This window comes from Amblyomma mixtum, chromosome 10, assembly GCF_055824585.1.
Source record: "Amblyomma mixtum isolate Tamu chromosome 10, ASM5582458v1, whole genome shotgun sequence".
In the NCBI taxonomy this organism is placed as follows: domain Eukaryota; kingdom Metazoa; phylum Arthropoda; class Arachnida; order Ixodida; family Ixodidae; genus Amblyomma; species Amblyomma mixtum.
Genome location: NC_143021.1, coordinates 155,653,382 through 155,677,841, shown reverse-complemented (window position 1 = coordinate 155,677,841; position 24,460 = coordinate 155,653,382). Strand labels below are relative to the sequence as shown.

The 24,460-nt window shown below is 48.6% G+C and overlaps 1 protein-coding gene across 1 annotated transcript in view; it reads left to right on the top strand.

Moving 5' to 3' along the window:
- Positions 1–1,319: 1,319 nt before the first annotated feature.
- The window catches only part of LOC149327434 (acetylcholinesterase-like), a 63,517-nt gene continuing 40,376 nt past the window's right edge, over positions 1,320–24,460 (top strand). Inside the window, exons 1-2 of the mRNA XM_089563986.1 lie at positions 1,320–1,335; positions 6,792–7,051. Of these exons, the coding sequence (XP_089420112.1) occupies positions 1,320–1,335; positions 6,792–7,051 (276 nt within the window). The remainder of the gene's footprint in view (positions 1,336–6,791; positions 7,052–24,460) is intronic.

The window sequence follows — 24,460 nt, the reverse complement described above, 5'->3', positions numbered from 1 at the left end:
TTCGACTGTTTTCTGTTTCTACATCGTGTGGGCATAAGTTAAAGCCATTGAACCAAAACCTAGAGAGTGGATCGAATTTGGCAGCATACCTTATCCCACTGCTACTGAATTTCAGAAGCAACAGAAATGCATTGGTGGAAGGTATTGAAACGGAATACTTACAAATAGAGATAAGAGAGAACGACAAGGATGCATTGCGCTTTCTCTGACACCACAAGAAAGCAGGTGCCAGAGAACCAGCAGGCAAAGTACAGACTGCGAATGAAGCGAGTTCCTTTTACAACCACAACGAGTCCTTTCTTGTTGACAGCAACTCTTCAGTATCATTTCAAGAAAGTAGAAGAGTATCCGGACACATAACCACAGCTGGCGCATTCCTTGTATGTGGATGACCTCTTAACGGGAGCAGAAAATGAAGACAGAGCATTGAAGATCTATGAAGAAGCTAGAACCGTCTTCAGCGCGGCCTCTATGACACTGCACAAGTGGGCTTCCAATAACCAGACAAAGACCGAATGGTTTCCGACGGACGATTGTCGAGCAAGACACTTAGGAACCTCCCAGTGATCCTTAAAGTGATAGGACTGACATGGAATCCCAGCACAGATAGCTTCACCTTCACCCCAAAGTCCAGCAGCCTATCTGAGCCAAGACCAAGTACAAAAAGGCTGCTCTGAACACTACAGCAAAACTACATGACCCACTTGGATGGATAGTGCCATTCACGGTCCGGGCAAAGGCTTTAATCCAAGAGCTGTAGCAGAGAAATGTGGAATGGGATGCCAACCTACCTCAGGATCCAGACACGAAATGGATGCGGTGGTGCGAGGAACTAAATAAATTGAAAATATTTCAAGTGCAACTCTCCTACAAATCAGGCATAGTCAAACATGCCATCAAAACAGTCCTGCGCGTATTTGCTGACACCAGCCCAGTGGCATACGGGGCAGTGGCCTACATTTGCGTAATAGATGCGGATAGGATTACAAGTTCGAGCATCCAGATTAGCAAATCAAGGGTCACCACAATAAAACAACTGACTCTTCCGGCACTCGATCCGACGGCGCGTATCTTAGCGGCCAGACTGAGTTGATACATCCACAAAAGTGTGAGCGAACCACCTCAAGTGACACCTTTTTCGATTGACTCGATAATAGCATTGCTTTTGATCACGAGAGAGCCCTCTAAATTGAAACTATTTGCGAGAAATCGCGTAACGGAAATTCAGCGTCTCACCGAAACCTCAGCGCGGAAACATTTTCCTGGATCCGATAATCCGGCGGTTCTCATTATCAGAGGAGTTGCACCTGATCAGCTTGATGAAAGTACCACCTGGTGGAAAGGAACGCCCCGGATGAAAGTGATTGAAAATACGGGTCCATGCTTCTCGCTACCATGAAGCATTCCGACAATGGAAGAAGAAGAAGAAAACTGTGGAAGTCCTTTATACAAGTTTCGATGAACCTCCACAGCTGTTAGACACGGATCTATACAGCAATGCAACAAGACACTTCCGAGTTACAGCTTGGATATTACGATACGTCAACAAGCTACATCCGAGCACTAAGGAAGGATCACTGACGGCAGTTAAACTGGATGACGCCGAGAAATACTGGATGGGGAAAGATCAGCGAGAAGACCTGTAGAGGGAAATTCAATGTGCGAAAAAAAGGAGATGGCTCTCCAGGAGACTCGCCGCTGATGGATACTCCAGGCTTTGTTGAAAACGACAGTATTCTACGCATAAGCGGCAGACTTCAACAGAGTGGCAAGCCGTACAATGATCGCCATCCAATCGTATTTGTGAGGCGACATCACCTGGCAGAATTGCTCCAGCGTCAAGCACAGCACCTAGTGCTACACGGGGGAGCACGGGACCCTATGATACAGTTAAGAGAGAAGTACCATGTTGTACGAGCACGAGACCTGGCCTCGGCTTTTGAAGCCGCGTTACCCTTGAGCATGGTCATTTTTCGCTCACACCGACATATGCGAGTCGAAGGGGAAGGGAGTGCGAGCGGCGCCTCTCCTCCCCGCCAATTCTCGTGCGAAAAGCTAGGTCTCGGGAAGCGAGGTGAATACCCGAGTCAGGTTTGTCAATTAAGACTTCGTTTCGCTCGGTGGCCGTCGCCAATTGACTGGAGCAATTGGAATCCTCTTCGCGGCTCGCCATGGTGAACGCGGTTTAATAAGCCATTTGGTAATTTCAGCCTATCACTGTAAACGACGGCGAAACAGTATTTCGATCATTCTGTAGCAAAACCCACTTACCACAGACAGCAATCTATCGCACGGCACATGCCGCTACAAGAATATGTCGCACGACAGAACCCACGACAGGCTGTTGTGCCTCGCGACAGATCTACCGATAGCCAGTTTTGTCGCATGAAAACAGCCGTGTAGAAGTTTATTGCGCGACTCAAGCCGCGACCGGCAACTCTTTCAAGGCACGCACGCCCTGTCGCGCGGCACGACTCTCTCTGTCGCACGTAGTACCTGGGACAGAAACCTGAAGAGCGACAATATCCTACGACAGGCACCTTCTTCGCATGACAAAATGCAGGAATTATGACTGTCGTGCCACAGAAACCAATTCAAACACTTTTGTCTCGCCAAAGAACCCACGGCACGAGGCTCTGTCGCAGGGGACAACGCGCGACAAGAAAGCTTTTCTCGCGACCAAAAAATTTTTCGCGCATTTTGACAGGGCAGGTCCAGAGAGGCCCCGGTTTGACGTGGGGAGGGGATGCCTGGCATGATAGGAGGATACGGGTAAGGGTGGCCTCAGGGTGGGAGCACAGGATGCTCATTCTGACATTGTGGAATGCAAGCAAAACAGAGACAGAGAAAGAAGGCAACAGGGCAAGGCGCTCGTCCTGTTCTGTTTGTGCCCCCATTGTCAACATGAGCAGCTTCCAACTAGCCCAACTTACCATTCTCCTGAAGGGCAAGATGCACAATGGGGGGGGGGGGGGATGTACTGGCATAATTTCAGAAAGAGCGGCTTGTGTATGCAGCGTTCGAGTCTGCAGGCGACGCCAAGTTGACTGTTTTCTGGCAGTAAGGCATGGATGGGGTAGCAGATAGATTAGGTGCTCAGCGCGGTAGTTTACGATGAGCTCAGCAAACGAATGCATAAGCTCCTTCGAGAAATTCCCAACGAGGTACCCCTGTGCCCCGTTTCTACATCCTCAGGCTAAGGAGTTAGTGGCCTCATTGCCGGGATTTCCCGAGTGCGCAGGCGCCGAGATGAGCTCAGTGTGCCGGGGAGGTTGGGGTGGTCATGTGCAGCACGTATTGTGCAAGGGGATGAACCCTGCCCTTGGTAAAGTCCAGCAAACGGCTGTACCAGGGTTTAGTTTCCATTATCTTCCCTCCGCCCATGTACCACTTTTTGAATTTTGTTCAATCGGGAAACGACATACTAAGAAAGTACGTAAAATTCCCCTCTCGCCATGTGCCAAGACATCTATAGGTTACATAGCGAGACATTGTCTGTTATAAAGTGGTTAGAAAAAACGGCAGTTTATTGCCTATGGTAAATAGCCGCCTTTGTGATGGTCCAGAAATTATTGAGGATTGTTTCATTGATTGCAAAGATGCAATGCTCATATGGTATGTCTTGAAACAAATATTGGGAAAAAAAACACTTTAATTTGACACCGCACTGCACTGCGATCTTTGTATGAATCCTGAGACATGTTTTTGTTTTTTCGGTGGACTACGCATGCTCGGGAAAACACGCATGATGGAAGGACTGTGAATCTGTTCTTGCAACAGACCACTTCAGCAGAATGATTGTTCATCTAAAGCTATGCCCAGACATAAATAGAACCTGAGTGGTAACCACTCGTAGTGCTGTACGCTCATTGCCCTTTTTCTACTGAATCGTTGCTCATATGTGCAGCATTATGTTTTAGTAGTGACCTGCTCTGAGTTGCGTCTTTTTTCGTGCTTGGTTGTTTTTGTGTGGCGTACTATGCATTGTGTTGATCTCCGATTGTTTTTTTCGTAGTTTCTACATAGTTCACATATATAGAACATTGCATCACTGTAATAAACACCGTATTAAAAAAAAGCGGTCACAGCCTCGTGCGCTGGGACCCGACCTTTCAAGCTTATCTGTTTACGCCGCTGCGGGTTCGACTTTAAGTTGTTTATCTTGACGCGTTTTATTTTTTACCTTGTGGCGTCCTTATACCTAGGCATCGGCATAAGATCTTAAGATCAAAAGATGGCAAGATTCTTGCTGGGTGTCGGCGAGCGTATGAGTACTTTTGCATTAAAAATTAACAACTTTTAAGCAGCATGCCGATGATTTCTCCTAGTGCCGGGTACACTTTAAGGGCCTGAGTGTTTCGAAGAAACGGGAGGTTACATCATGCAAGGCCTGGACCACAACATTAAAGTAATGGATTGCATGAATGCTCCTCTCGCTTTTTTGCAATATATACACACCAAACTTGCCATTTAGGCCAAAATTTTGGTATGGGCTAGTCGGTGGCTCATCTTAAGGAAAGTATATGCAGCGCAAAAAACAGGACTGGCGCTGAAAAGCGCCAGTCCTGTTGTTTCTGTCTTCTCTGCTGTCCCCGTGTTTTGTGCTCCATATACTTTCCTTAAGTTGGATTTTAGAATCCTATTATGCGCTTCGTTCCCTTTCCTTCTGTATCGTATCCAGCGACCTCGACCAGTTCACCAAGCTCAATTTCAAACATTTACCTCTAGATAAAGCATCCTCTGCAGCCAATTGTAAAAGAGAGTAGATGGGGCTTGGCTATATCAAATTTTCATTGCTTCTTTCGTTCGCCCATTGCTTCCGGATGCGATCCTGCTGTCACTAAGCAGCGAAGAAGCTCTAGCCCGCTGTTTGTACTGCGGACGTTTGTGGCACCGTGCGCGATTGCCCTAGGCTCTCTTCACTTCTCCGAACTTCTATTCTTCTATCGACGTGCGCTCATCGTTTTGTTTTATTCTGATTCCATCCTGTTGTTTTTTCTGTTGTTTTTGTCAGTAATGCTTGCGGAACTACCTCCTACAGGCACTCACCCGGCATTGATTGATTTTCTCAGATAGCTGCAGTGCTGCACCATGATGGAGAGATGAAGTTAGGCGCGCTCCTAAAACAGATTGATGGCAGGTGCCACCGTGCAGTTATATTTCACTGCGTCGGTGGTATAGCCCACTTCTTACAAAAAGCAATTACTTTCGATCTCCGCCTCCCTGCAGTCATAACAAATCTCGGCGGTTCGGGAGCTTGAAAATTACCTTCTGCGGTTGCGTCCTCTCGCGGACACACGAAAAAAATGCCTCTCCTAGATACGAGCCAACATCCACATTCATCCTCAAGAAAAACACGTATACCCGGAACGGAAAAGCAAGGAAGGAATAACATACAAAGAGGCAAGGAGCGGTGATCACTGTAAAAGTAAAATTTGCATCCAGTACTGCTAACGCCAATTTGTCGCGTCAGACAACATGAACTTCAGTGCACTTCTTTTTATATTCACTAACCAAAGTTGAAAACTTTAGTGCAGCCCCCAGAAAATTATCCGTTAAAATCAAATTGTGCCACATAGCGGAAAATAGGAGAAAATTTATGAGAAGGGATGAAAAAGCAATTAAGAGTACTCCCGTGATGAGTTCCCGGGTGTAATTTTTGTTCTTTATTGCCATCTCATATCATCATGTCGGTATAAAAAAGCTGCACTCGCAGTATATTTCTCCTGCGTTTACAAACGCGTAAAAGCGCAGTTCCAGACGCTTCTCGTTATTCCAAACTACGAGTTAGCAGCATGCAAATACTTCGCAGTTTCCCATCGGTAGGTGTTCCGGTTGGGTGGTATTATCAGGTACTTTTTGCCAAAATTGTCGTTTGAAAAACTTCAAGACGCGCTGGAAGGAGCAATGGGAGGCTCAAGTCAGTACCGTTGATAAAACAAAAGTGCTGTCAGCCGGAGTCTGAGCTGGACGGCCACATGAGCCTATAGGGCTGCGCACCTACCATAAACTCTGTATTTATGGCAGATTTGTAGAGATATGGAAGGTCGCAAGGGTAGAAATTCACTGGCAGGGTGAGGCGAAGATGTGGGAGCTTAATCGCTTCCTCCTGTGACAGTGCGCTGCGCGTCTGCGGAAGGCCCGCACGTCCGGGCGACATCTTCCCTTGTTGAATATATCCGTTTTGTTCCAACTGAATCTACCTGTGTCTCTGTGCTTAGCCGTCTTGTGTGCATCAGGGTAGTATGTGGGGTCGTCACTCTGCATTAACACAAAAAAAAGACAGCTCCGAAACTAGGAACATAACGTCGAAGCTGTGGTTGTCTTCCAGTAACGTGGAAAATTGGGCGTGTTGGTACATGTCTTGAACAAATAAATAGCCGCGCAAGGAGACGAGGACTAGACGGGACAACAAGGACGGCGCCGTCCTTGTTGTCTCGTCTAGTCCTCGTCTCCTTGCGCTGCTTTTATTTGTCTTTTAGTCTTCATCCCGCCGTTTTCTTCTGCTTCAAAACTTTTCAACAAGAGCTGCTATATATGTTTGCATAGTTTGACATTCGACGATAAGCAAAACTATAAGTATAGAGCGCGGGTTTCTTTGTAAACAAGTTGGAAGTCATCGCTACACGAAGATTGTCGCTATATTTACTTTCTTATGCTTTTCCGCAGCAGGCTACATGCCTCTAAAAGCCAACGTCGCTAACGGTATTTTCACATCGAGGTCTGTTGTAACCCGTCGAATGAGAATTAACGCCCCGAAATTAAGACGGTCGCACAATCTCCATACGCAGGCATGGCGAGCCGTGTATTCCTGCTGCTTCTACTGAGAGTGGCTGTGGCCAGCGACCTGCACGTGGTCAGGCAGACCGCCGGGGGCCGTATGCGTGGCACGATCCTGCATGCGGTCGGACGACGCGTCGAGCAGTACAAGGGCATCCCTTTCGCTGAGCCGCCCGTCGGCGAGCTTCGCTTCCGGCCCCCGCGGCCCAAAGAGGCCTGGACGGGCACCCTCGACGCCACCGCCTCTGCCGCAGCCACGGGCTGCCCCCAGGTAGGCGCTTAAGCCTAGCTACCGGACCACTTGCAAGTGCGACTAGCAGATTGTTTGTGTCGCATTTCTCCTCAGTAAGCAGGCAGAGGACAAGGGCAAAAAAAAAAAGGAAGAAGTACATGCTTGAACTAATTCCAGCAGTTTTTCTTGCAAAAACCTGTGCATAAATTTGTGTAACAAGGAATGGCAGCGGTGTGCTAGTACGACGAGAATCGTTTTGACTGATGGCGCCCTAATTCCCCTTCTGTGAAAACAATTCATAGATAAAGCCGGGCGGAGGGAAGTGGTTAGTCGTTCCGACCACTCAATCGTATCCTTGATGCGAGTACGCAGGGCGTGTCTGGAAAGTGATGCAGTTATACATATAAAATAAGGTTGATTCAACATATCGATGTCTTTGAGATGACCAGAAGAAAACTTATACCTGGGCAGCCCGTACAGAATCCTGCTTCGAGTAGTGTAGTAGAGGTCGACTGACTTACAATGCGGCGCCTTCAAGGCTCTGAAAACCACTAATAAGAACTTACTTCCGCACCGAGAGCCTATACTACCTAATTTCCCAAATGCTGCCTAGAACCTTCTCCTTTCCTTTTAATAAAAGTTTAATTCATTCAATAAAGATATCCTTAAAAATGTCTCAAATATTTCGAAGCCTGAAGTACACCCCGTACTTCGAATTAGTTCCATCTGCCATCTACATATTTTTCCAAGCGACTATGTCAGGCAATTTACACATCCTGCAACGCTTCGACGGGAATTTAAGAGTGTTTGTCGCAGCGGTTTAGATGGGTTTGATAACCCCAAAACTGGTGCTTTTCAGCTCGGTATTAATTTTTCGGGACGGAAAAAAAGTGCCAAGACACACTGCACACTGGGGGGCAGCTTTCCCAAGTTGTGCTTCGCCAGGAACACCTGGAAGAGCAGAAGAGCAAGGTTCCGGGCTAGTTGGTAATGCATTTAAAGGAAGAAACAGCGCGGCGAAACACGGACACACGAAGAAACGACACACACACGAGCGCTGACTAACAAATGAAAGTAAAGACCCTTAAATAGAAAACATGAGAGGGTGGGTAACAAACAGGGCTGCTCCAGCGATCAGTGAGGTCGCGTCACAAGATGACACAAAAACACAACACGGAACAAAAGAAAGTTATAAGCGATGTAAAGGGCCGCGTAACGGTGGTCAGGTAGGTAACATTAACAAAAACTATAAAAAAGTACCCAAAAGGGCGGGGAAAGGTAAAAACTATGAAGGAAACAGATGAAAATTATACAGGTGAAAACATAAAAATATAAAAAATGAAAAAACGTGCCCAAAAGGTGGTGTGGAACTAGAAGCAAGATAAAAAATAGGAAAAAAATTACAAGGAACATTAGCGGCTAAAGTGGTGAAATGCGAAAGCCTGAGTGCTGCATTCTGCTACGCGATTGTTCACTGCACATTTTGTTGGTGCATTAATTAACTGCCAATTAATGACGCTTAAGCTTCGCCTTTAGGAGTGGAACGCGACAGCGTGTTGTAGCGCTGCCATGGAGTCCAAGGAACGCCACCACCCGTTCGGCGCGATGCGCAGCCCTTTGAATGCAACGCTTTTTAAGGAAAGCAAATGGGGCTTTAATTCTGTCACCTCGGTGGACACCTGAGCCGCACCGTACAGGAAGGGAGGAAGTGTGAGTGAAAGAAGAAAGAGGGGCCGTAATGAAGAAATTAAAATTGTATTTGAGGAAAGGAAATTACGCGTTAACTGTCTCACATATCTCAGTAGACACTAGTCGAAAATTGTATTTGAGGAAAGGAATTTGCACAGTAACGGTCTCACATATTTCGGTGGACACCCGTCAAAATTCGCGTGCGGTGACGTCACGAGAATGTGGACCATTCTGAAACGCGGACAAATACGCTTTGCTCGTCGGTAAATTGATTTTTGAGGAAAGGAAATGTATCTGTCTCACATATGTCGGTGGACACCGGAACCTCGCCGTAACGGGAAGGGAGGAAGATGGGAGTGAACGAAGACACCGTATTCACTAGACGCACCTTTGTTCATTCTGAAGCATCGAGCTGGCATGGCGGAGTGGTAGCGTGCTCGACTCGCACTCCGGAGACCGGGGTTCGATTCCCAAGCGCGGCCAATTTCTTACTCGGTTTTATTTATTTATCTGGCCTGACTAGAAAGGCTAATTAGACTAATTGGTTAATTAAGCAATAAGCTGAACTCAGTCAAACTTACTTCGAGCATCACTATACGATCCCTTTAATTGGTTGCATGGTTAGTAGCCAAAGTACAATTGGCCCCATTTGAAATTCGCGCACTGTGACGTCGCGACCGTTTCGACCAATTTAAAAGCGTGACATTTCTGTCGACAGCTCCTCCTTATCACGATGAGGCATTAAAGGCTTCCGCCTTAATAACTTTCTTTTGTTCCCTGTTGTGTTTTTGTGCCATCTTGTGACGCGATCACACTGATTGCCGGTTATCGCTGGAGCAGCCCTGTCACCCACCCCCTCATGTTTTCTATTTAAGAGTCTTTCCATCAGAATAAACTTTCAGTTGAGAGTCAGCGCTCGTGTATGTATCGTTTCTTCGTGTGCCCGTGTTTCGTCGTGCTGTTTCTTCCTTTAACTCCTGGAAGAGCAGATAGGGGTGGCAGGGAACATTGTCGTGGTGCGGGGTGCAAATGGCAGGTATCGGCTATCTCTTTTCACGTTCGGACGACCCTATTTCATCGAGGACATCCACGTAGTAGGCAGCGTTGACTGTTTGTCCTTGGGGTACGAATTCGCTGTTATGCATACTCTTGGCGTCGAAAAAAAAAACAATCAGCATTGTTCTCCTTTTCTACGTGCTCGTTCTTGCACTCCTGTGCACAGGACACTCTAAGCGGTTCCATTCGAAGCTTTGGCGTTCCATCTCTAGGTAGAAATCTAACAATCATATTTTTTGGCGATGTTGACACTGTCGAAAAACGATGGTCAGTTTCAAGACCTTCCAAATTTAAGTCGCGATCACCTCTGAGTTGTTTTTGTGGTCATAGGTCAGCAGTTAAGCAGCCAGCTCGGCGCAGAACTTCCGCATGTTTAAATTGTCGCTAACGGTATTGCGCGCAGTGGTTTTCAGAACACTGAGAGTCTCGACTATGTGGGTTTAGGAACATTGAGAGTCTCTGCTATCGTACTCATACTAATTTTTCTGTCGGTGTTCAAAAGATCACAAACGAGAGACACGTTTTCGCTTCCTTTGCTAGCCATCCAGGGCAGGGTTCATCGTTCATGTTTTGCCGGCACTCCTGTATGACTGCACCTAGATTGAAGCAAAATAATAGGACAAAACAAACTTTCCGTCGGCTTGTTGAATCACTTGTTAGGCTTAGGGATGCAGGTTGCTTAGTTTAGCACAGAACTTGACTGTGTACCCTTTTTCCAGTGTTGACACCATCGCGTGTCCTGACATCTGTACCATCACGTGGTTCACGAAGACAGTTATCCTGATGCTCCCAGAGCTCGAATCCAACTGAGCTAAGCAGCGCTGAGAAGATGATTCCCTAAGAACACAGCTGGTCTCAATGCGATTAAGAAATTTACTGCATTATGTTCGAGACACACGTTGCATTTTATGGTACAATATCCCCTTTTACTTTTATTTCGCAGTTTTCGCACGTATTCATCTCGCAAAAACTGAAGGGAAGCGCTGCAACTATGTATATCGTGCTTCGTGCTTTCTTCTCGTATTTTGTACACGTGTGACTTGGAAAGCAGTAATTTATGATGCCACCTGTCGAACCACTTACTGGCATTTACTGGCACTTACTCGCTTACACCCTGGTTTGAGAACAAAATATTTCTTGTTCGCTGTAGTTTAAAAAAAAAACAATCTGAACCAGCCTCAAAGACGGAAAAAGAAGTCAGCAAAATGGAACGCTGGAAAAAGGTGCTCGTTTTATTACCCTATGTGTGAATATATTGCCGCGAATCTTTTCAGTGTTTGTTCATTCTTCAAAGCTGCCGGCAAGCTGCTTATCATTTTGTTTGCGATGCAAGACACGACCAGATTTATTTATTTATTTATTTAAAAATACTGCAGGCCAATAGATTGGCCCGTGCAGGAGGGTCTATACAAGACATTGAAAATAACAAATACTAAGAAAATACATGGGGTTACAAACAATGAGCAGAATAACAAAATACAACGCTCATTCACTCAAGAAAATGCTTCTCAAGAACTTTACTAAAATTTGAGGACTGGAAAATGGCCTCGGGAAGAGAGTTCCAGTCGGAAACAGTCCGTGGAAAAAAACTGTCCCTGAATGAGTCAGTCTTTGCAAAAATGGGTTCAAACAAATGATTTCGTGAATGGTGTGTTCGCCGCGACAATTGTTTGAGAATTACGGAGCGGGGTATGTTTAGTTTATGTGTTGAAAGGTTATGCAGAAACAACAGACGGGAAATTTTTCTGCGTACTTCAAGTAATGGAATATGGTTGGTTTTCATTAGTGTTGTAGGTGAGTCTAACCTCCTGTATTTGTTATAAATAAATCTAACCGCTTTCCTTTGCAGCACCTCTATCTTGTATATGTCTTTCTTCATGAATTGATCCCATAAAAGCGAAGCGAACTCTAATTTGGACCTAATGAATGTTGAGTATGCAAGGAGTTTAACTTTACTTGGGGCATCTTTAAGCTTCCGCCTTAAGTAGCAAAGCTTAAAAACAGACGAGGAGCAAATGTCTGCAATGTGTGAAGTCAATGTTAAGTCATGAGTTAACGTTACCCCTAAATATTTATATTGTGTAACCTCGTGGATTATATGATTTTTCAGGGTGTAAGAGAAAGAAATAAAATGTTTTTTGCGCGAAATGCGTAAGAGAACAGTTTTATCAAGGTTTAGTTGCATATCCCATTTTACGCACCACTGATGAACAGCTAGAAGCCCATTTTGCAAGATGTAGTGATCGTTCTTTTTATTTACGGTCTTAAAACGTATGCAATCATCAGCAAAAAGCTTTAAAGAGACATTTCCGGGGATGGAGCAGACAGATCGTTTATATAGATTAGGAGTTGCATTAGGTCCCAACCGGGCGAAACCGATTCTACGTTGTTCGAGAATGTTTTAGTAACTTTTCGCGCTTGATCTCAAAAGTTTGCTATCAGCTTTAAATTGAGCGCCGCTAAGAGCGGTGGGGATTCTGCTCGACGACCGTAAATCAGCCCAACTGAAGAGTTTTGCTTCGAAGCCTTGTTCGCTGTCTTCCTGCTCTTTACACTGCACTCACCACTACGAGACCACAGGAGAGGAGGAGGTGCTAACGGATGTCTCTGTCGCCCTCACCGTCTGGGAGCCGCCAAAGTAGCCCAAACTGTCTCGAAGAAGTAGATCACAAGAAAGCCGCAGAAGCCGTCCCAACTAAACATGAAGTGCGAAGCAGCAGTCGTCTCGAGAGGCGTTCACCTAAATCCCGACTATTACAGGACCGCACGCAGGTAAGAAGGACACCTTAACGCGAGCGTCAGCCATGGTTACGACACCAGCCCCCTTTATTTCTCGCCTGACCCGGCTACCGTACACATTCAACGCTTCTCCGGGCGAGGATCCTGAAGAATGGCTGGAACAATTTGCCCGTGTTGCTGTATTCAACAGTTGAAATTACCAGACTTAAGAAAGGCACGTTTTCTCTCGCCCTGGAAAGAAGAGCCAGAATTGGCTTCGAAAGCCAGGAAGCTTTTCTAGCGACGTGGGAATCGTTCAAGCGGGAGTTCCCGAGGATTTTCACATGCACCGTCAGGAAAGAAAGAGCTCAGGTGCTTCTACAGACTCGCATCCAGCACCACAATGAGACTGTTACCGCATGCGTAGAAAACATGAAGAGCATTTTTAGACGTGTCGAACTGACAGGGCGCAAGGCAAGAAGGGGGAGCTTTCGATGCGTGGTGCTAAAAAGGCTCTTTTCGTTGGTCTTTCCCGGCAGCCCGACGAAGAACGTAGCTGAATTAACCAGCGAAGCAGCCACCATTGAGAAACTTTTTGAAGCAGAAGCCTGCCATTTCCCAAGAACCTTATCGAATGGCACAGCATTCGCAGGAAACCTGCGTAAAGTCATCCTCGAAATTGAACGGTTGGTAACCTGCTACTATCTTTCAAACCAGCCTCAACTACCGAATCTTGAAGAAATCGTCCGCCAAGAAGTGCAGCCTGCGCCTGGCTGCCCGTCATCGAGCTGCCCTCAAGCTGAAAATCTGGCCTTGAGCTACGCCTCCTGTAGTAAGCAATCCATAGCGCCAAAGACACACCCTATGCCCGCCTCTCCGACGTGAACCAGCTATTCCCGAACGCCGCCGCCCTGCCTCCGCCCGCCCAACCTACGAACGATGCTCAATCCTTAGGAAACACGACGTCTGGAGTATTTCCGACAACACACGCTGTGCTTCTATTGCGGTGAAGCCGGCCTTATTCGTCGCCTCTGCCCGTACCACCGTATCGGTTTTTGCTTTGTGGCTTTGCTGTTGACCCATCCCGACCACACTTCGACCAGCGTCGGCAAAAAATCAACGACTACCTGCGTTGAGGTCACTATGCGTGGAACCACATTTCGCGCTCACCATCGCCATCAGCCTCTCGTTTTGCGTCGCCGCGCCGCAGGTACGCATCCGCGGTACGAGGAAGACCTTCCAGCCTCCGTACGGGAAAATAAAGACCGCAACCTATACAGGTTAGGCATTTCACGACTGAAATGCCAAAAATCCTGCAATGGCATAGTGACCACGTCGGCCACGACGCGCACCTCCTTCAAACTACGGGCCACCCAGAAAAGCATCTACACACCCTACCCACGATTCACGCACTCGACGAAGCCGTGACCCGATGCCGAGGACGACGTGCAACGCAAGAGCCAGAACATCCGACTTTAAATTGGTTATCGACAGCCGGAAAGTTACCGCTCTAGTCGACACAAGAGCCGACTACTCGGCGATGAATAGAACATTCGCTGCGCATCTGAGGAAAATGACGGTTGGGATAGCCCACATATTGGCACCGCAGGGGGCCACATCATTAGGCTATGGAGATGAAGCACAGCGTCAGCGAGTGTCGAGGGCCATACCTATGCTGCGAGCTTGGTTGTGCAACGGCGATGTTCCCGCGAAGTGATCTTGGGCATAGACTTCCTTACTGAGCATCAGGCGGTCATCTAACTGCGATCCAAGCTGATCACGCTTTCGACGGACGAGGCCATCACTTCGATGAGAACTCTGCCTAGGTCTCCCTCGGAGCGCATCAACACTGGGTAGCATTGCACTCGCCAAAGACCACCCGATCTCTGGTTATATTGTCCAAGACTGCTTGCGAATGCACATACGTCATATTTCAAGGTTCCACAGCGTCACCTTGCGCCTCTGCCACTGCAGAGACCACACTCTGCATTTGCAAAGGTGATAACAACGCAACAGTCATCGATCCCACAACAGTTCACCCCGGCAGCACTACCTCCCTCTCCTCTATGGTGTATGCGGCTCCCATGTGTCCGCCTTGCTATTCCGGGGATAGCGAAGAAATCAAATTTATTGACGCCAGTCATTAAGCAACTGACACTGTCTATGCTCCACTTCGAATATTGGGACCGTATTCACGTCTATACGGATGGATCAGTAACCTCTACTAGTTCTGCTTGCGCTGTGGTCGTTCCTGTGCGACAGACTCAAATTCACCAACATATTTCGCATCGGACTACCTCTACTGGAGCAGAATTGGCCGCACTTCTTGAGGCGGTACTGTATATCTCGCAACAATCACCTCAAACATGGGCTGTTTTCTGTGATTCAAAAGCTGCCCTACAATGTCTTCAACCGGACTTGAGACATAGCGACCATGAGCAACTTGTAGCTGAGATACGATATCTGCACCACCAGGCAATCGAACAAGATCATGAAATCATCTTCCAATGGGTACCAGGCCATAGCGGCATTGTTGGTAACGCTTTAGCTGACGATGCTGCTCGATCGGCTCACTATACAACCAACAGTGTCCGCATACCAGTGACAAGAGCTGACGCAGCAAGGCACCTTCAACTGCCCGCCCAAAACCTGACTGTAACGTCGTCGTCTGCCCCTGGAGGTTGGACACCCCGCTCGCACCACTGCAACCTCTTGCTTCGACATCATATACCATTTGGCCTCCCCCGCAGTGATGCTAAGCTGTTGTGCCGCTTGTGGCTGGGAGTGGCGTTCACAAACGCCTATTCCCATTTCACCGCAATGGCAGACTCTTCAGCGTATGACCAGTGCGGTTGTGATGAAACGATCGGACACCTTCTGTTACTGCCCTCGTTTTGAGCGAGAGCGCGGTTTCCTAATTGCTACTCTGTACAGCTTGGACTCGCGTCCTTTAACAGAGTCCAACGTTCTGGGCCCTTGGACACAACCTTCCGCACAAAGGAAAGCAGTGAAAGCGCTCCTGATATTTTTAAGGGACTCGGGGTTGTATTCCCGTCTATAATCTTTACGTTTTCAGTGCGCGCCCTCTGTCCCCGTGACATAGTGATCGCTGGACACTTAGAAAACTCATTTCATTGCTGCTCTTTTTCCTTTTTTCCCCTTTGTTCCCCTCCCCAAGTGTAGGGAAGTCAACTGCGCATTTCCTGGTTAACCTCCCTGCCTTTCCATTCTTTTCGCTCTCTCTCTCTCTATGGAAGATAACGTTCCCAGTGTGTCCTGGAGGAACAAGTGAGCTCACCACCTCGCTCAAGCGTCATCATCACCTTAGGCGTCACGGAAATCAATGACGCTGAAGCCACTATCGAGAGGAACATGCAATTGCTTCGTGACCGAGGAATCGACATCGCAAGAGGCATCGCACATTTCCTCAATGGCCAAGCTGAAGTACTGCTGACCAACTTCAGTGAAGAATATCGGTATGCTATCAGATCAACGTCAATTCCTTCCTGTGACGAGATATTGTTACGGCGTTGGTCGGCACAAGACAGCGAAACCCAGTTCTGCGACGAACCGCAGACCAGCGTCCTCTTGCCGATAGTTTTCTTCAACACGCTCTCGACCCTGCGCTTTGTTCTCGTGCCTGTCCTGTGGCGGCAGGGTGCCTTCCTCTTCGCCCGTTAGATCTTTCCGCCGGTGGGGGGGTGAGGAGAGAGGGGCAAGATGGGAGGGTAAGGAAACGCACCAAGTGTGCCCGAACACACTCAAACACGAAAGCACAGACTCCACAGGGAATGACCGAACAAAAATCCCAGCCGGGGGAGGCCGTCCGACGGTCATGAGGTCCCGAAGCGATGCAGTCACACCGGAGGCGGACCTCAATCCAATGGGACCAGCGCGACCTCCTACTGTGGGCGCTCTTCAAGGCGACGCGCGCACATTGCGAGGTCCCCGTTATGGAGCTGTACGCTTTGAGGAAGGCATGGAGCCAGGATTAAGCGTCGACGCTGCCGATGACATTGCAACCGACCAACGGGGCCCGGTAGCCAAGTCGAGCTTATTGCGGGCGCCGGAGACATAGCGCTTCATGTGCGACACATGCCCCGGAAAAATGCGGTGCACACCGCATGGGCGATGCTCTGGCAGATCTTCGAGGCGGTATGTCACGGTATCGAGCCTGGTGACGACACGATAAGGTCCGCGGTACCGGGGCAAAAGCTTCGATCTGCGGCCAATAGCGCTGATGGCGCGGCGAACGAGGACCAAGTCGCCGGGTCGGAAGAAGGCAAGTGGTGGAGCGGCCTCATTGACCACTTGCGCACCCGCGTGATTCGTGAGATTGTTGCGGTGGGCGTCGAGGGGGGTGGGACGAAGCCGTTGGGCGGAATGTCGGTGAAATTTAGTGAGGCGGGACAGTCCTAACTGTGCGTCGAGGGGGATGGAGGGCGTTCTACCATAGACGACGGAGAGCGGCGTCACGTGCGTAGTTTCCTGCACCGCAGTGTTGACGGCGAAAGTCTCAGCAGGAACAAAACGGCCCCAGTTTGTGTGGGACGCAGCGACGCAGGACGCAAGCATATCTGTGAGGGTAAGGTTGGCGCGCTCCACGAGGCCAGTGCACTGCGGATGGATGACGGACGTGGTGGAATGCGCAATGCCGAAAGAGCGTAGGGCTCGCTCAAACTCATGAGACATAAAGCAGCTGCCACGGTCCGTGATGAGGCGAGGGGGCACACCTTGGCGAAGTACGAGATGCCGTTCTAGAAGCAAGACGGCATGAGCGGACGACGTGTCAGGGATTGGCGGTGCTTGGACCCACTTGGAGTAGACGATTGCTACCCGCACATACTGGCTGCCGGCGCGCGTCTTTGGAAACTGGCCCAGATAGTCGAGTCCAACCAACTGCAAAGGTAAACACGGAGGCGAAAAGCCCGCAACGGTGGCCTTGGAACTCGGGGACCCCTTCCTGTACTGGCAAGTCTGGCAGCATGCCACGTGTTGCTAGACGTCCCAAAACATGTTAGGCCACCAAAAGCACTCCGACCGTCCCGCATAGGTCTTGCCGCTGCCAAGATGACCCGCCTTGGAAGCGTCGTGCAAGCCGCGCAAGACCTGCGATCGAAGCAATTCCGGCCCCACTGGCAACCGCACGGGAGATCGAGCACGGAGCCGCTTCACATGGAACAATACAGTATTCTATGCCCCATATATCCGGCGCAGTGTGCGGTGGCGTCGGCCGGCAGTGGTCCTAAAGAAGCGAATTATGGCAGCAGTGTTGGGATGTTGAGCTTGCGCAGTCCTCGATCCGTTAAGTATGTCACAGAACAAGGGTGACGAGACAGGAAATCAGCATCTTAACGGGCAGAACCGCGTCGATGCACTACTGTAAAATCGTACTCTTGAAGTTGCATTCGCAATCGTTGCATGAGAATGATTGACACACTACAGCCAAGTGAGCGCGTTATTGTCCGTTACGATAGTAAAGTTCCGGCCATATAGGTAGGGTCGGAACTTCTCGATCGCCCAGACGACGGCGAGGCATTACAGTTCGAAAGAATGCCGGCGGCGTTCAATATCAGAGCTGGAGGCTGGCATAAGCAAGGGCCCTCTGGTCGGCAGACTCGTATTCCATGCAGGAGGACTGTGCTGAATCCATCATGGCTGGCATCCGCGTGGAGGATGGTTGGGGCCGATTCATCGAAATGGAGCCACGTAGGAAGTTCGGGGAGGGCATGTTTGACATCCAGGAACGCGAGCTGTTGGGCCGCTGTCCAGCTCCACGTGGCATTCTGCTTCAGCATGGTACTCATCGGAGCGCTTCACGTGGCAAAATTTGGAATGAAGCGACGGAAATTGGAGGCAAATACAAAGATACTTTTCAGCTCCTTGTGAGTGGTGGGAGCTTTGTAAGCCGTGAGCGCCTGCATCTTCTACGGATCGGGACGAATGCCATGCCGGGTGAAAACGTAACCAAAGTATGCCACTTCCGCGAAACCGAAGAGGCGTTTTTTCGGCTTCAAGCGGAAGCTAGAAGAGTTAAAGGCCTCGAGGACAAGTTTGAAGTGTCGCTGGTGTTCGTCAAAAGTAGCCGCATGGAAAATTACGTCGTCTAGATAGACCAACGCCATCGTCCACTTCATATGGCCCAAAACGCGGTCCATGAGGCGCTGGAAATTGGCCGGAGCACTCAAGAGACGAAAGGGCATGCGGTTAAACTGGTAGAGGCCGTAGGGCGTCACAAACGTAGTCTTTTCCGCGTCGTCGGGGTGAACGGTTTCCTGCCAGTTTCCCGAGAGATGATCCGAGGTGGAAAAAGAGCGGTCCCCCTTCAGGATGTCCAGCGTGTCATCGAGGCCAGGCAGCGGATACACGTCTTGAACAAGTGGAAGAAACGCTTCGTGAAGACATCATCCTGGCTTTAAAGAGCCCCTGGGTGGCGCCGGATGTTCTAGGGTGGAAGGAAGACCGTTCACTCCGATTCTGCATTGATTACCACCAACACCAGTATCACCAGCAACATAACAAAGAAGGACGTCTACCCCCTCCCCCGCGTCGACGACAAACAAGACCGGCTCTCCAAAGCCAGGTATTTCTCGAAGACCGCATTGATCGCTCCGGATGGCCTCTTAAAGCTCAAAGTGATGCCATTTCTCAATTGGCAAATTTCTCTGGTATATATAGATGACGTGGTTACCTTCGCCTCGAACGTTGCAGAGCACCTAAAGAGGCTTCGAAAAGTAGTAGAGGCAATCCAGTCATCCTTTCTTACCTTGAAAGCATAAAATTGCCAGTTTTGCTTATGAAGAGCTGCTGTTTCTAGGCCACATTGTTAGCAAGTAGGGAGTACGCTCAGACCCGCAGAAAATAGCTGCTATCGCACTGTTTCCACTTCCGGCCGATAAGAAAGATTTGCGCTCATTCCTCAAACTGTGGTCGTATTAATGACGATTTTTCAAGAACATTTCGTGAATCGCCGATCCTCTCATTCAACTGCCAAAGGCAGGCCTACTACCATTTAAATGGGAAGCGCCGGAAGCGGAACCTTTCAAAGAACTTAAGCATCGTTTAAAGTCCCCTCTGATCCTCGCGCACTTTGATGAAAATTCCTAGACTGAAGTGCATACCGGCGCAAGGAGCATGGGCCTAGGGATGGAGGAAAAAAAAAACTAGGAGGGAGCACGTCACGCGATCAGCCTGTGCAAGCCATCCTCCTCTGACGCCGCTGCCGAGGGCCCTTTCGCGCACTGACTCTTTCAAAATAGGCCCTCCACAGTTACCAGACTGCCAGCCAGCTTTGGTCGCGGCACTTTTTAGTGAACGTCCGTGCTCAGATGTAGCGCAGAAGCGCATCGCCTGTCTTGCAGCTTTGGCGGAATGTGTACCGAGCTCGAGGTTGTCTGAAGGCTCCGCGTTTCAACACTTCTGTTGATTATACTCTTGAGTTTTTGGGTGCACTGTAGAAAACATCAAGTAAACATTTCATCAAAGGGTTCGTCGGTGGGCACTGTGCGCATTTGAACTAAGGCCGCTGTACGCTACACGTGTACGGTTCTCCAGTACCGACGTGAAGAGGCGTTTTCGTGGTCTTGCTAGAAATACAAATTTCTCATGCCCACTTTGAATGTCACTAGAATTCAGTATTTTTCCCAGCGGCGTGCGGCCGCGACCTCGTCACTGTTTAACTGTGGTTCATAAAGAGAATGGAGAGGAATTCTTTTCGTCGTTATACATACATACGAAGCGTTTATTTCAGCGCATCGAGAGTAGGCAAAGAAAAAGAGCCTCTAAAAAGGGCGCAGTGGCTTCCACAGCGCTCACGGCCGACGGGCGTGTTTAACGAGCGCTCCGGTGCGCTGCGCAAGACTATTTCTCGGGCAGGCGGACTTCGGCCCGCCCATGGGCCTGCCGTTCTCCGCTATTCTCGAGGCACAAGTCGCGCCGAATACGCTCGCGCACGTACGCGGTCCCGGCGTGAAATGCAGAAGTAAATTATTTCTCTCGTTGTCGAGAGAGAGTGCCGGCGGCTTTACGTCTGCCCCTGCGAGGGGTCTCCCGGCCCTCGACTTTAGCTTATTTGTCGGTTTCGGAGCCGATGCTCCGAGTTGACGCGGTGATGTGGGTTCACGCCGTTGCTCGAGAACTGGCTGCCCTTGTCGGAAGACGATGGCAGATACCGTCCTATAGAATAATGCAGCTTTCATTACTGCGACCTGGCAGGCGCTGCCATTAGTGACAGTAGCAAGAGTTAACTGTTTGCGATTCTGATAAGGCCCCCAGGACGGCGTTCTTCCGAACGGATCCTGCATCCCGGCACGCAGCATTTCATTGCGCAGCTCAGGCGCCCCAGCCGCACTTCACGAAGCACGGTGGCACTGAGGCTCTGACCTCTCGGCACATACAAATCTCCAAGCTCCATGGCCTGTGTGCGCTTGACAAATTTCTAGCGTTGCCGTGTTGGTCGTCTGACACAACACAATAAGAGAGCGAAACCGAAACCGAAATCCGGCTAAGAGCTACCGCTGTCTTGTCACGCGAGGGCCTATCTCTCATGATGCTTTCCCTTATATTTTTTTGTGACTAGGCTTCAAGATTCTGAGGTCACGCTCCCCTGTTGAAAATTCAAGCAAAAGTCACGTTGGAGAAAATGGTGGGCCGAATGGAAGTGTTGGTTTCCACGTTGCAAAAAACGGTGGGCCGATTGGAAGTGTTGGTTTCACGTTGGGTGCTGGTGGAGCGAATGGGAGAGATGCTGGATGCACTAATGGCGACGTTGGGCCACCCTGGATTGAGTGGAAATTTTGGTGGCTGCAGTGGCACTTTCAGTAAACAATATTGGGCTGAATGGAAACCACGCTGGACACTTCAGTGAACACGATGGGACGGGATGGCCTTGGTGGTATCCATCGTAATTATCTCGATGGGCCTGGCAGGCAACACTGGACTATGTGGAAACGACGGTGGGAGCCTGTGGATGTGTATAGTCGCGAGCAAAAAATATTAGCACAGATCACTGGCGATCAGAATTCGTATATCTCACCACACGGCGCTGCGGTACGCAGAACTGCCTAACGGGCCGTTTCCATGTTTGCAGCCTAGGGGGGACGGCAGGAAGTAAGCTTTATCAAGCGTGCACCGCCCGAGCGTTGATGTGCCGACCCTACGTGACTGTGCTTGCGGAATTTATTTTGGCTCGGTTATCGTAAGCAAAGATTGCTTCTTTTTGTGACTGTTTTTTTATGTACGCGATGGTTTGTCAAAAGGAACTCGCGGGAACAATAGATGATAGCGCTGCTTTTAGTCAGTAATTTTGGTGTCCGTGGCAGTCCGCTAATTTTCTGTCCGTGGCAGTCCGCAGTAATTTTACTGTCCGTGGCAGACCCCATTAATACTGTAGAATGGTAACGGCCCGGCACTCTCGTTATCAGACTCTCCGCCACCCGCAGTGCCAGGCGTTGTCATTCCGGCCCTCTGGTGTTCCGTCATGTGTGCTAATCTTTTTTACCCGCGACTGTACCTACTTGTTTGGCATGGCACAAACCATGGCTGCATTTGAATGGCCGATGCTCGGCAGCAGATACTGCATGCATGTGCCTATATGGTTGACAAAATGAAACTCATCAATGCACTAACAATCTCAGTGCGTCAAATCCATCAAACGTACACTTGGCACTTTATGCTGTTAGAATAAAAACTGCAAGACAAATATCTCTTTTTTACACGTGCATTTGTTGACTTGACAATTTCACAAAATTTTTTTAAAAAGTAACGACTTATATACTTGGGCTTAGATTACCATTAGCAAAACATTTGAGAAAAAGTTTAACTTCATTGTTCACAAAATAATAAATTGCAGGTTTGCAGAGCCCTGCATGCCTGAATCCAAACACTCAATTTCATTCAGAAAATTTTATTGAGCGCGCATTTCAAGACATTACTAATTCAATTAACAAATTGTTAAGCACATAGCTGGCCACACAGCTTCTTTGTAGAAGGGTTACGAATACAAATATATACATAGAATATTTCGACAAGGCTGATTACAGCACTCTTATACATGCACCTTGGTACACAATTACCAGTACAACACTGTTTTTCAAAACAGAAATGCAGATATATATAAACACAATATGAGGATCTAAATTACACAGCATATTTCATACCAAGAATTGATTTGGTTTTCACCTTGGATGAGAGAACTCCACTATAGGAAATGCACACCTTCACTGTAGTCTCAAGAAAGCATATACCATGGAGCTTGTTCTCTCGACGCGCGTTTCAACGCTGCCGCCTCGCACGTCATGCTGCCGATCAAATAGCGTCACCATGTTTTTACGACAACCTGCTCTCTACGACTGCTACGTTGGGTACTTTGTTAGCCTTGCTGATCTCCGATCAATATAAAAAAAAAACTTCCCCATACAAACAGAAATCGGCATGTAATTTCGTGAATGAGCAAAGCAGCAAGCGATACTGCCGTGAGAACTCATGCATTTTTCAACCGCAGCGCGAGCAACAGGTCGTTAATTCGCGCGTTTCTACCACTGGTAATTGCTCGATATCGCTGCAATTTCTGTGGATGCCGATACGACTGAATACCCAAAAAAATACCAAAAATAAAATAAAAAGTAGGATACAAGCTTTTTCACAACGAAACCGAAACAGAAAATGGTTGTCACCGCCAGGTGGCTGCCGGTAGCTGTTTTTCTGTATAACCCTCATGGCGGTTCGGGTGCTGCGTCGCGTGCGTCGCGCTTCGGGGCTTGCTACAATTCGCTGCTTGGATTGTGAGCCGTCGTGAACTGTGTTGTGGTTTGCGTGTGTTTCTTCTTGCACAAGGGTGCACAATCGCGCAGTGCTGTCGACGTATCCTATTCGAGGCAAAGGGTAATTTTTCTGGTCTCTCTAACTTTTCAGTCTGTGCGCTTCTCTGTGTAGTCCAGGATGGGTGTCCAGGCACAAAGACGCGCGGGCAGTGTCGCGGTGGAAATGTTCCAAATAAGGCCTGGAATATTTTCTTCTGTGTGACTACGTGGTAGAGTGTGCCGGCTACGTAGCACTCGTGCTGAACTCTCACTGGTTGGTGTAGTGCCCGGGACACGAAGGCAAACAGCGTTCTGCACGACTACGCAGTCATCTGAAAAGGTAAGCAGTACTCGTGCTTTATCTGAAGCATATAATGCTGGAACGGTGACCTGTCGTACTGCTGCAGTATTCGTGTTCAGTGCTATAAAAAGCGTTCAAGGCGCTTTTGTTGTCGCCGCGGTGAGTTGCTCTGTCGCTGTCGGTACTTGTTTTGGCAAAGGGGATGCGACCGTGCGTGCGCTAGCTTTGCATGATTTTGGTATGCGCATGTTTGCGCGTTTTTTTTTCTTCTTGAGCACAGATTTGTCCACGTATATGCCTCGTTCTACGCGTTTCTGCCCATGCTTGTTCACACCACCGCGCACGTTTCAAGGACCGGCACTTTGGCTGTGCGTAAAATGTATGATTGTCTTTCAAGATAGCGTTAGCACTTTGAGGGGGATTGAAACACTTTTTATTCACTGCGGTTTTTGCTTGGCCCTAGACTGTTGAACCTTAGGTCGTGGGGTTGATCCTGATGGCAGTAGCCGCATTTCGATTTAGGTGAAATGAAAAAAAGAACGCCCCTGTGCTGTGCGATGTCAGCTCACGTTAAGAAATTCTAGGTGTTTTAAATTAATCCGGAACCCTCCAATACGATCAGTGGCCATTTTCCGCATCTGAATTCAAACCCCACTATAAATAAAGCACTGTCTCAGGTTGCAGTTACCAACGAAAGTTAATTTCCGGCCGTCAGGATCTAATTTTTAAATAAGTATGTGAACATATTTTTTTTATGATGCCGATAGCGTTTCTGGCTACCCTGAGTATAGGATCTTGCATTTCGATCACTCTGCTGTTTGAAAATCTGTTTCTGAGGAAAAGAAGTGACGCATTAATTGTCTCAGTTATTACGATGTTTATCTA